The following is a 13723-nucleotide window of genomic DNA, read 5'->3' on the forward strand; positions in this document are numbered from 1 at the left end:
TTCGTTAATTATGCTAGCGTGGGGGTAAAGAAGGGTGTCCTCCAGTAATATTGTGTTAGTCTGGGGGAATAGAGAACGGTTTCCTCTAGATTAACGCTATAATATGGATCAAGTTATCGAAGGGTTGAGAGTGTTCGTTTGGTGTTGCGGTCAACCTTTTCAAAGGTGGTAAAAAAACGAGGTTACGACAAATAGATAGTTTTTAGAGTTTTACGTGGTTAAGATTTTGGTCTTTACATTCCGTCAGATATCGATTGCTTTAACATTTTTTTTCTCGTGAATTTTGGACTCTAATGTTTAAGCCTTTAAGGAATTGGTTCTTATATTTTTTGCTTAGTTAGGTCTTATTTTTATAATTTATATCAAGGCATTATTTTTTATAATCTATGTAGTTTCTAATTATTAAGGTATTAGTTCTGTCAAAAAAAATTATTAAGGTATTAGTTCTTTAGGATCGAATTTTATAGAGCTAAAAATGTATTTATAAAAATTCCTGTAATGATAACATTCAAATTATGATAACATTACATTATGGGAATCAATTATTTTAACAAAATAAATAAATAAAAAGTCAACTACGGGTTGTAAATTGCAATAGGCCCAACGAAAGAAAACAATTCAAGTATCCTTTAAAGTCTGTTATTGAGAACTTTAATTCTATGGCTTCCTGTAGGAATTCCGTTTCCAATTACCCCAAAAAATAGTAATTATTAAACCTCATTTTCTACTCCAAATTGAAGGTCGGCGCAGTTTTGATCCTAACCTCATGAATTCTCCTAATCCCAGACGTCGCAGTTTCATATAACTTCATATGAATCACATACGAAAACATAACTACGGCAGTCGTTTATTAATGAACAAATTACACTCGCGTTTTCATATGTTACAGCTTATTACACTCAATTTTACTCTTTATTTTATCATACAGAAGATCTCGTTATTTTTTTATCATCCATTACATTATAACCCTTTTGATCCATTAACAGTATCAAAGATAACAAGAAAAAAGAGAAAGATTTGAGGATTTAGTGACGTCGTCATCACGTCCTCGACCTTGATGACTGTGGCATCGTCGTACTTGACAAAACAGCTGTTGAGGTGCAATGTGTTGTCGCAAGAGGTGAAGCAAGGTTGTCGAGCTGGATGACTACATATGACACTCAGCGAGAACACGGGTTGTTGGTGAGGTCGTCGTGACACTCGAAGAGGTCATAAATTGCGTTGGAGGAGGTAGGGACGGTGAAGTTGTTGTGATTGGCAAAGACGACAGAGTTGACAAGAGAGGTGAGGAGCAAGTTGACGGTGTTTTCGTAGACAAAATTCGATGTGAACTTGGACTAAGAGCAAACTTGCACGAGTAATAGAAATTTTTAAGACATTTTACAAAAAATTATCACCATTAATAACAATAACTATTAAAATACGATTTTAAAGAGAGGAAATAAATATAATAAGCGCTAATCTCGGGAATACTAGTATAATTTATTCTTTATTAATTAACAAGGTGCTTCTTGCATAAAGAACACAATATATTATTAACTACTTTCATGTTCAGTAGGGTGAGATTTCATGATAGCAAAAGAAACTTAACTAAAGTCACAAAGCTATCATTAAATAACATTATGTTCATCACTTCCGTCATAACATTATCAAAGTTTCCAGATTCTCCGTGTACCGTTATGATTCATATCCTATCATTTGTCCACAAGCTTCCTCTCTACCATTTAAAAAGGATGCACCTCAATTGTCAAGGAGCATCACCTATGGTGGATAAATCCAAATTATTTATCAACAAATGAAGATTCTGCAAGATCAATGGCACGAGCAAGAGCTGCAGCTTTGTTCTCGCACTCTCTTTGTTCATCAGCAGGATCACTGTCAGCCACAATTCCCGCTCCAGCCTGGAGATGGGCAACCCATTCTCTGCGTTTCTTCATATCCTGTAGGAGTACATTTGTGTCATAACGAGCATTTGTAGGGAAAACTATGGTCCTCAGAGCAAGGGCTATGTCCATATCGCCATTGAAAGATAAGCCTCCAAATCCCCCACTATATGGCCCCCCAACTCATTAATCAACTCCATGGCTTTGACCTGTTTTACAGCAACCGTAATAATGAGAACAATTTAGGACCAAACAAGTCGAACCAAGACTGCAATCTTAAACTAGTGACAATCAACAAAGGGTATATTGCGGTTCTCAGATATCTAGTGATAACTGCCGCTGGCCAACCTTTTTTCACAACCAAACCATTTATGAAGCACAAGTAATATCACAACTGAAGGGAAGCGCCAATATATATTACAAACTACATCCGCAGGGAGAGAGACTGCAAAAACGAAAGCTATGGTCTTCAAGGGAAAATTTACCTTCGATGCTCCGCTAACTGTACCAACAGGTAATGCAGCACGCAATGCATCCCAGCTTGTTAAGTTATCTAATAACTCCCCTGTGACCTGCAAAGACATGGTACAGTGAACAATCATCTGAGAAAAGGTTCTGCACTGGAATTCATTTCTGTCAAACCAAAACAACATAAAACTAAATGGTTCAAGTAAAACCAGAAGGAACTCTAGCTTATTAGCACCCGTATCATTCATGTTTAGTGGAAATTATATGAAGAACGGAAACTTTTAATCAGCAAATTATGCTCATGTGATGTGAAGACTGAAGGGACATCCTAGAGACAAGGAAATGCTTCTATCAATAAATTATACACATCAGGAGATAAAATCCTGGTTAGAGTTAATCAACAAGTAATGAACACTTCCACAGCCAAATTAAAACGACCTGACTTGCAATGAGATTCATAGTTTCGAAAGGGGATTTTGAAGAAGAAATTATGTATCCGATAGGAGACTTTGTAAGAAAATGGAAAAAAGATTTACAGTTTGTCGTACCAAAATAATAAATACTGCAGATTAGACAATAAATCAACAGGGATTAAACAAAAGCAAGTGGGACTGCTATTCAAAAGCTTCCGAGTCATTTTATGAGAAAGTTGAACTTCCAAGAAATTCAACCCATGCCTCTTGGCCCTTTAGATTTGACAGACTAGTATCCGTTGTGATATAATTAGGAAATATGAAAACCAAGGAAACAAGAACTGATCCCAAGAGATAACCTAAGATGCTCTAAAAGGATAACTGTCACATAGTTTTTCACATATTCAAACACGTATTTCCAAATTCCTATATTTTGCTCAAGGAACTTACTGTTGAGCTTATGTGCATGACATGGGAACAGTGCTCAATATTCATAAGCTTTTCAACTTGAACAGAAGCCGGTTTGGAGACCTGCATATTCATCTTGCATTAAGCACATAGCTAAAACATAAAAGAAATGGTTTACAACAGCATGCACAATTTAGAAAAAGTGTAAAATCATTATGATCATAAACTACCCAACTGCAAAGCAACTGTGTGATGCATATAAAGATAAAGATATATGTTTAACAGCAACATAGCATGTAGAATATGGTTAGTGTTACGAAATATTGATTCCTCCCAACAAGGTGTGGGAGATTCAAATTTTGTTTTGCACATACATGCTCTGGACATTATTCCTTCAATTGAAAACTATATACCTTTCCAACATCATTTCTCCCCAAATCAACTAGCATTACGTGCTCTGCACATGGCTTTTCATCATTTAAAAGTTCTTTCTCCAACATGATATCTTCTTTCGGTGTTTTTTCTCTTCTAACAGTACCAGCAAGGGGCCGATTGGTGATCTTTCTCTGTCAAAAAGGATATGAAATGCCTATTAATACTTGTTAGACCTGTAATGAAGTTCATAATTTTAACAAGTCTATAAAATTTAAAAAACATAAAAAGGGTTGATGAACAAGAACAAGGCCAACTATAAGCATATATTAAGATTATTGATACTGTGGAGAAAGAAAATTAGAAGATAAAGCCAACTATTTGAGTAATTATTACACAAGATTACCTTCTTCAACCGTGTAAGAATTTCTGGACTTGAAGCAACCAAAATACTTCCTCTGGCCTGATACCAGTATATATATTCCAACAAGTTAACTTTTGAATGCAAACTAACTAATAAAAAGATAATGGCACGAGAAACTGGCAAACCTGTAAATAAGTCATATATGGACTAGGATTAACAATCCTCAATGCTCTGTAGATTTCAAATGGGTCTGCAAAAGTTCTCCGTTCAAAACGTTGACTTAGTACAATTTGAAAAATATCACCAGCCAGTACGTGCTCTTTAGCCTGCAATACTGCCCTCTTATACTCCTCATTTGTCATGTTTGACATCTCCAATTTAGGACCAAACAGACGAGTGTATAACTTTATCGAACCTGCAGGCAGCCATGGGCTGAAATTGACAATTATAATTGTAGATACTGAAATTAAACTTAACAACCAAACAAAGTCATCCTTGACCTTAATTTGAAATGTCAAGTCAAGAAGAAAAACAATGGGGAAAAAAGAAAATAGCTTACTCACGTAATTATATCATGCACCCGAGAGATACTAGACTTTCCAGCCGGTTCTTTCCATCTTTGAAGGCCTCCTCAGCCGAAGAATATCGATCCACCCGAACCCAATGAATCACATATGCTTTCTGGATTGAACAAAGTCAAAGAAATTACATATGCTTTCTGGGTTGATCAAAGCCAAATAAAGAAAATAGAAATACTCTGCAGGACCAAAACAGTAAGCATGAATAAAGCGGTAAATAGCAGCAGAATTTTCTTACAAGCAACAATCACATGTGCACAGCACCTGTCAAACATACGAGTACCTTTTCCACGTGATCAAACACAATCACACTATCATAAAGGCCCAGATGAACATCAGGAGGGTTTCTGTCATCTGCTGGGGCATTAGAAAATGGAAGTTTCTTCTTTTCTACATAACGCATTGTATCGTAAGAGAAATACCCTACCCAACCACCTGCAAAGAGAAAACGACACAATCAAAATCGAAATTCCTTTTTCATCTCAAAACAGTCGAAGCAAGCAAGAAATCTCCATTGAATGACCAGAAATCTCTTTGCATAAGTTACAAAAAGGAAACAAAAAATAAACAAGTTAGCCTGATCAGTAAGTGCGGTTGCTTATACACAACAAACACAACCGCCACGGTGTCAGTGGTATACTATAATCAAAACAGAAAATCCAATAAAGAGAGAGTCAACAAAGTGCAGTATGCACTTTTTACATTATATATGGAAAGTACCTTAAGAAATCAGAGCGGCGATGCCGATGATTTCTGGTTGACCGACAATATAAAATATTTTTTTATGTAACACTCACGGTATATAAAAATTCAAAGTGATAAAGAAACGACAATTAGGAATAAGAGTCAATTTGACATGCCACAAAAGGCTTCAGGAACTTCTCCATGACCCTACGAAAAATTCAATTGAGATACAAGTAATCTTCTTTTACGTCTTCATACTACACTCTTAGTAGTCTATTACAAACAAATTATAAACTACCAAATATTTATCAGCAAATCATCTATAGGCTTTCTACAATCAACAAAATATTATTCTTGAACAAAGTCTCTTTAGACTTTCTGCAAATATTCAAGTAGTCTATAGACATCCAAAATCGTAACTTGTACTTGTTTGTTGTATAAGGAAGTTTTCATTACTTTTCAAACGACATTCAGAAATGACCTATGCCAGACCTCCATAAATATAATCACATATTTTTAAATAAATGTAAAGTATAACATGTATTGTATTTGGAAAGTCTTTTACTTTTGTTTTATTCACAAGCAAGTGACAACTTGGTATGTAAAGGACCTAAGGACAATCAGGTTTTGTGATCCTCTTAAAAATGCCTTAGGAACTTGTACAAGATTAGGAACATGTGATTTTTCAAGGGACTTTTTGAGCATGTACGGGTTGGGTTCTTGTATGTGGATAGAATGTTCTTATTGTTGGGTTGACATTGAAATAGGAAAGTGTTGCAACATAACATATTTATGAGTTAAAGTAGTAGGTTATTGGCTATCAACACCACCACCTCTAGTATATATATTTTGGAAATTAGTTTTCAAAATATGGACTTCTAGAAACTAGTTTATGGGAAAAAACCAAGCATAGTTATTAAAACCAGATTGGTTCAGTGTTCTGGGTGATCTTGTTAAGATATAGGATTGAAAATGCAAGTGACCCCATTTAGCCCGATTGGGTTTGGACAAAGCGGTGATCCAGATCGGGTTGACCTAGTTTGACAAGGTTGATAAGTTTATTTTAGAATATATATTTTTTATTTTTTTATAACATGTTAAATTGTTAGTAACTATTGAATAACATATGATACGCTTTTATAATATTATTTTTTTATCTTGATAATAATATATAATAACTAATTATTATCATATTGGTTATGATATAATTTAACATTTATGTGTTTTATACATTTTCAATGGATTTGTTTATGATCATCTGACAACTTTTGCCGGCGAGGGATTAAAAGTTTCATTAGTAATTTAATGATAATATCCAAAAATTAATTTATAGTAATAAATGATTATAATATTTATAGTTTGATCATTACAATAAATTTATTTTGGAGTATAAAAATATAGATTAATCACATTTTGATATATATATATATATATATATATATATATATATATATATATATATATATATATATATATATATATATATATATATATATATATATATATATATATATATATATATATATATATATATATATATATATATATACACACCAGATCAGTAAGCGATCCATTAATTCGATCTCTCACCTATCGATCAGTGTCTCAATCGAGTTGGTGACTAAGCCGGTTTTCACAACACTACAACCAAGTATATTTTAGAAGCTAGTTTATTGTAAATCTATAATATTGGGAAAAAAAATAAAGCGAGATTCACCAACAAATATAACAGGGAGAATGAGAGAGGGCAACACCAACCACGGAGGAAGTGCTGAAAGTGAAGTGAGTGAGAAAAGAGAGGAGAATGGGTACCATAAAGGAGTGCAAAGAATAAAAAAAAAAAGAAGGTGCGAAGAAGGTGAAGGAGAATTTCGGGTGGAAGTATTTTTCGAAAGAATCACCCTTTATCTGGATATGCTTGTTTAGTTGGGCCTCAAGTTAGAGCCCAAGAAAACATCCATCTTCCACCAAACGACATCGTTTTAGTAGCTCTGAGGTTCTTTTCAAGTTCGAGCATCAACCTGAAAGGAAAACACCTTTGTGACTGCGTCTTTTCTCCAAACACCGCGCCTTCAGTGACGACGGCTCTGTAGCCGCCTGAGCCACCGCATTCACCGTCATCCACCGCTTTTGTTCAAATTCCTCTCACCTCTTCCTTCCGTTCACTACCCATTGCACCTGAAAGCACGAGGCTTGCTCGCAACACATTCGTATACCTCCTCCGTTTACTTAACGAAGGGTTTGAACCTTCGGAATCATAAGCGCACTGCGGGTGAATTCCTTTTTCCGTGTGTCCCGTTGAAGTTACGTTTGTTCGGTGGTTTTTTCGAATTCTCTGAACTCATGGCCGCATGGTCTTCTAGAAAGTTACTGAGAGACGTTCTTCTCAAAAGGGTAGTCTCGAATCAACTTCCCGGCGTCAGATGTTTTTCTTCTGCGCCAAAAAGTGCTCCTAAGATCGGTCACTATTCCAAGAAAGTGCGTATTCTCATCCCTTGTGTGTGTGTGTGTGTGTGTGTGTGTGTGTGTGTGTGGCATTATGCATTGTCTTGTTGATTCGTTTTGAGGTTGGAAGATGCTCGTTTCATTTAACATGCTGCAATTTGCAAACGCAGGGCGCGTGTTGCGGAGTGTGATTTCGTGTGTTAATGGATTGAAAGATCTTAGAGAGAATTTCATGGAAACATATTTAGGAAAATATGGAATGTTTGCATTGTGTGATTAAGTTTGTAGCTTGCATGTGTATGTATGTTGTAACTTTTATATTTTGTGTAGTTTACCTACATTGATTACTTTGAATTGCAGGGAAGGTTGTTGACAGGAGCCACCATAGGTCTACTTATAGCTGGTGGAGCTTATGTGAGTACTGTGGATGAAGCTACTTTCTGGTACTTCATTTGGGAGTTTGAATGTTGTATGCATTTTGTTTTGCTCCTCTAATTCTGTATTTGATGTGTTATAGTATTACTTGTTTTTCTTGTGAGGAAAAAGAAAAAGACTCTTCTGTACTCTGATGATTTAACTCTGAGTCTGCTGTGGATGTATTTATAAAATAAATACAATTTTTTTTAAGTGATTTCACCAGAAAAAATGCTTGATGCCTTGATTTGAAAATGAATGATCCGGATTTTGAGTTATCTTTTTGCAGTGGATGGTTATTCTCGGCAACAAAACTTGTGAATCCCTTTTTTGCTTTGTTGGACCCTGAGTTTGCACACAACTTGGGTGTCTCGGCTGCAGCTCGTGGTTGGGTTCCAAGGGAGAAGAGGCCCGACCCATCAATCTTAGGGCTAGAAGTTTGGGGAAGAAAATTCTCCAACCCAGTAGGCCTTGCTGCAGGCTTTGATAAAAATGCTGAGGCTGTAGATGGTTTACTTGCTTTGGGCTTTGGCTTTGTGGAGGTAGGCTCTGTTACTCCTGTCCCCCAGGATGGCAATCCAAAACCTCGTATCTTCAGGTTGCGAAAAGAAGGGTAAGAGATTATATTTTGTTTCTTTGTTCTTCTGCTTCTGATGAACTGATTGAATCTGTTTTATATTTTCTTTTTTTGACTTTTCTAATGACTTCTATTCACTGCAGAAGGTTGTTGATGCTAGAAGATGCTTTTTAAAAGTTTGCTTATGTTAGCTACATTGCTCTAAGACTGATGAATTTAATGTGCAGTGCTGTAATAAATAGATGTGGCTTTAATAGTGAGGGAATTGTTGCTGTTGCAAAGCGACTAGGTGCTCAGCATGGCAAGAGGAAACTTGATGAAACTTCAAGCGCTTCACCTTCTTCCAATAATGAGGTCAAACATGGTGGAAAAGCTGGCCCTGGCATTCTTGGTGTCAATCTTGGAAAGAACAAGACAAGTGAAGATGCTGCAGCAGATTATGTTCAAGGAGTTCATACATTGTCCCAATATGCTGATTACCTGGTAATTAGTCTTTTCTTATGTATGCCTTTTATAGAAAAAGAAGGGAAAGATAGACAACCTTGTATACTGTAACTTATCTTGGTATGACTGAGTGCAGATTATGAATAAACTGTACTCCTTTCATGCCTAAACTCTAACAAGCTGCTTAGTTATAAAAAAACCCTATCATGCTTAGTAACTTTCTTCATGCTGTTAGATAGATGCAGTCAAGGTAGTCAGTGACCTTTCCTTTTTTGTTGGGTTTGGCATGTATGTCATGCATTTTTTTTAAATTTTTTTTTAAACAGCAAAAAAGTGTTTGCAATCCCTCACTTTGCAAATTGTGTCTTGAGCTTGTTTGAACTCCATGATTAATAATGAACATTTACAGTTTGTGGTTTATCATCATTCATTATTCTGATTATGTGTAGTTGCATATAAATGATAACGAATTGAAAGATAAGTCTTCTGTACAAAATGTTGGATTACTAAGGAAAAGAAGTGTGGTGGCATATAATGACTAAAGAGATCAAAGTTTTATACCCAGGATCATTGTCTTTACTGCCTGCTTAAAATTCCTGGTCCCTGTCAAGGGATAAACTTCCCAAGGATCATAAGCTATTGCAATAAGGTCCATTGCTATTAAAGTAGGTTCCATTGATTGTTTTTATTTGGATTTCACTAATATCCTTTTCTAGGTGATTAATGTTTCATCACCCAATACCCCTGGTTTGCGCATGCTTCAAGGAAGAAAGCAATTGAAGGATCTAGTGAAGAAGGTAGAACTTGAAACTAGAATGTGAAGCTTTCTCCATGTGTTTTTTGTGTTGCATACTTGGGAGATTGACTCTAGCAAAATTTTCCTTTTTGTGAAGGTTCAAGCTGCTCGTGATGAAATGCAATGGGGTGAGGAGGGCCCACCTCCATTGCTGGTAAAAATAGCTCCAGATTTGTCAAAAGAAGACCTTGAAGATATTGCTGCAGTAAGCATGTGCATGTTAATGTATTTCTCCTATATTTTCATAATCTCATATGCTCTATAACAGTTTCAGCTATAATTGTAGGTCGCCTTGGCTCTTCACTTGGATGGACTGGTATCCCTCTGCTTCATCACTAATTTCAAATTGTAGCCACTAGCCAGAACTTAAATCTTCTAATCGCACAATATTCACTTCTTTTGCTCTAATTATTTATTGTTTCTAGATTATATCGAACACAACCATTTCAAGACCAGATCCTACCAGTAAAAATCCATTGGCTTCAGAAACTGGTGGCTTGAGTGGGAAGCCTCTCTTCAATCTCTCCACCAACATCTTGAAGGAGATGTATATCTTGACAAGGGTACGTCTGTTGGTTTTACTGTGTTGTTTGTAAATAGTACTGAGATAGAGGTGCATGCAATCCCATGTCTCTAATGCATGCCATTACTCTGGATCATGCAAGCAATATAGTATTTGTGGATGCTAATGTATTCACTTGTAAGCACTGAATTACAGCTGCCACATAGAAAATCCTCAGACCTGATCGAGTCTTGAAGTTCCTTTTGCTGTTAATTATTTTTAATTATAGATTAATTATTTTCAATATTTTTAATTATAGATTTACCATGTGTATAGTTGCACATAATTTGTGGTTACTTGGAGTAAAAGTTAGAGGCAACCACTTCATTCCTTGATGTGAAACTTAATAATATAACCTGCAAATACCGGTGAGGCTGTGACAAGCACTTGGATGCATTCTGTGTTGTACTGTATGCTATCTCATTGATTTCTTTTCCCTCTTTCCTATGCAGTTACAGTTTTTTATTTCCCTTTTTAGCAGTCTTTCCAATGCACGTCAAAATCATTTGAACTCTTATATTTTGTTCTCTAATACCCTTTTTATATTTTTGGGAAGAGGGGGGGGAGGGGGGGGAGCTGTTTTTTGTTGTGCTTTACTTATATATGTTAGTCACACTTAACAATTTGGCCCTATCATTTCATGTATATTAGGGCAGGATTCCTTTGATTGGCTGTGGGGGCATTAGCAGGTAAAACTACATGTTCCTTCACTCATTCATTAGTTAGCTGATTACTAGTTATCTACAGTGTATTTTTTTATGATTTTTAAAAAATGAATTATACAATAATTTGTCTGACCTTTTTATATTAATTTAGTGGGGAAGATGCATATAAGAAAATACGAGCTGGAGCAACTCTAGTTCAGCTCTATACCGCATTCGCTTATGGGGGACCTGCACTTATTCCTCAGATAAAGGTATGCACGAAAATTAGTGTGTATGCGCCAAAATTCTCGTGCACTTATTCCTCAGAATATGGTTGATGACTCAAATCACCTAGTGTGTGCACCAAAATTCTCATTCTTATTCTATTGGTTTCAGGCTGAATTAGCTGCATGCCTGGAAAGAGATGGTTTCAAATCCATTGTTGATGCAGTTGGTGCAGATTGTAGATGACTTTGGTCCAAATCAGAATCCCGTGCTGTAAGAACCATAATCTTATTTTAGGAGTAGTAATGTTCCGGTTTTGGCAATACTGAAATTGCAAAATCATTTTTTTAAGCTTGCTTTAATTTATACCAGATTTTATCTTAATTGTTTATTTTATTTGGGTTTCGCCACGTGTTCTGAATTGTAAAAGCAAGCCAAGGACTGCTGAGGCAACTCAAGCAGTGTTTATTTTGAGCAATTGTTTGAACAATAAATCGCGGCATCATAGAGAAATACTTGTGTTGGTTAAACCCATCAATAATCAAGCGGTTTTATCGCATGACAGTTTTATGTGATTATTTAATATACAATGATAAGGTATTGATTGTTGTTGATTGGAAAACCATAATTTACTTTTGCAGATTCACAATGGTAAGCCTTCATAGTATGTCTGCCTTTTATGTATGATGTCCGGACCGGTCGCTGATAGATTTGAGATCTGCTTGTTTATTATTAAAAATTAAGTATTATTTTTATGCAGCTTTGTTAGAAACTATTTTAAATGTGTTACCAAATATGCATTAAGAATATGGAAAAAGCACTGAAGACTTAGGTTATTTCTTTTAATTATAATTATTGCAACATTTTTTAAACATATCTTTTAAAATTAAAAAAATAAACTCAAACAAAGAGCATTTGATTAAAATATGCTTTATTGAGATCAATCTAAACAATTGACGTGTTTCCAAAATATCAGATAAGTCAAAGGCATGATTTTGGGCTCAGAAAAAAGGGCTTTTGATTAGCAGGTTCAAGCTTTGTTAGTATGGGGCCAGAGTAACAGTGCGAATAGCACGATGAGAACTGAGGAAGGGGGTAGATAATACATTGACCCAAAGAAGGGTACCTATATAAGTTTCGACCTAAAAAAAAGGGGACAATATCAGTGCATTGCATCTTAAGATTCTTAAGATTTGCCTGCCTTTATTTGAAAGGTCAAGAGGATGCTTTAAGGAGACGCTATCAGCAGCTCTCACTTCCACATTTACATTATCACTAAACCTCTAATCTAAATCAGACGGTAACAATTCAAATAGCCTTATCCTTCTTTGACTCCCTTCTCCACCCCGACGTTTCTTTGCAACAATCCTTGTTTGTCAAGTCCAATCATTGTCATTATAATATTATTGAAACAGCCCTTTTTTGCTTTTGGGCCACATTACTCTTATCATCATTCCACGTTTTACCTTTTTTCATATGTTCCTTCTATTCTTTTCCTTTTAAAGTGACATTAAATAGTTAGTTATTCATTCTTTATAGTTTGGTTCAATTTTGAGTGTATTTGTTTAAGGACGTTCGCTAGCGTGCCAAAGTTACAAAAGTGTGGCAACCGTACCACAGTTTATATGAGCTGAAAGGTATAATCATTTAAAATTCAATGGTTGGGACTTCTTTTTTTAATTTTCTGAATATATAACATATGGTATTTAATTAGACATTACACGTGTAAATAGGAAGACATTAACTAACACACTAAAAATAACACCCTTGTTGTGGAGGAGTCCGTTTTCCTTGTGGTTCCATTGTAGTTGAACCCTCCCATCGTCTACGATTGTTTTGTTGAGCTTTTATTCCAACCTCCTATTTGCATAATAGAGTGAATACAACCGTGGTGGCGGTTGATTCAATGATCGATCATCGAGAGGTGGATACAATCGTGATGGTGGAGGTTATAGTGGCAGTAGCTATGATGGTAACAGAGACTGTGATTACAGTGACAGTGGTTCTCATGGCTCTCGTGGAGGTGATAGTGCTTATGGTGGCTGAAGAAACTAGGGTTTATGATAAGGCTTAGTAATTACTAATTAGTAATTGTAGGTGTTGTGGTTTGAGTTTGAGCATGTTTGTCATGGTTTCATGTTCATGTGGTTCTTGTTTTTGGACCAATGTATATAAAAAAAGTTCAATTTTGTTACTGAAATGTGTTAGGTATATAAGTTCTCTTTGGGCATTTTTTCAAATTGTGCATAGTCGTTGTTCGTGACTATTTTCTGTTAGTGTCCCTGACCAACGAAGGTGATATCCCCGTTTGCTGGGTCGAAGAAAAATTCTAGAAACGAAGAAAAATAATTTTTGGGGGGTGGTAAGGAACCACTGATGATGAGAGGATTCAAGGATAGTGGGAACAAAAGGGTAGTGTTTAATGTTTCTTTTTCACTTGTAATAT

General features: G+C 35.6%; 1 protein-coding gene and 1 pseudogene across 3 annotated transcripts; one reads left to right on the forward strand and one right to left on the reverse strand.

The window, feature by feature from the left end:
• Positions 1-1532: 1532 nt before the first annotated feature.
• On the reverse strand, positions 1533-7291 carry LOC100808381 (anthranilate synthase alpha subunit 2, chloroplastic-like; annotated as a pseudogene).
• On the forward strand, positions 6910-12102 carry LOC100800054 (dihydroorotate dehydrogenase (quinone), mitochondrial). 3 transcript variants are annotated; one of them, XM_026124194.2, is made up of 12 exons: positions 6913-7648; positions 7976-8058; positions 8319-8642; positions 8834-9089; positions 9767-9847; positions 9944-10051; positions 10133-10162; positions 10272-10409; positions 11060-11097; positions 11225-11324; positions 11449-11550; positions 11919-12102. In XM_026124194.2, exons 1-11 carry the CDS (start codon positions 7514-7516, stop codon positions 11521-11523), a joined length of 1368 nt encoding a protein of 455 aa, XP_025979979.1. In that variant the 5' UTR covers positions 6913-7513; the 3' UTR covers positions 11524-11550; positions 11919-12102. The 3 variants fall into 3 exon arrangements, 2 of the variants coding, with proteins under 2 accessions (XP_025979979.1, XP_003536739.1); XR_005886786.1 differs by lacking the exon at positions 11919-12102 and having other exon boundaries at positions 6910-7648; positions 11065-11097; positions 11449-11491; XM_003536691.5 differs by lacking the exon at positions 11919-12102 and having other exon boundaries at positions 6914-7648; positions 11449-11790.
• Positions 12103-13723: the final 1621 nt, after the last annotated feature.

This window comes from Glycine max, chromosome 10 (assembly GCF_000004515.6).
Source record: "Glycine max cultivar Williams 82 chromosome 10, Glycine_max_v4.0, whole genome shotgun sequence".
NCBI classification, from domain to species: domain Eukaryota; kingdom Viridiplantae; phylum Streptophyta; class Magnoliopsida; order Fabales; family Fabaceae; genus Glycine; species Glycine max.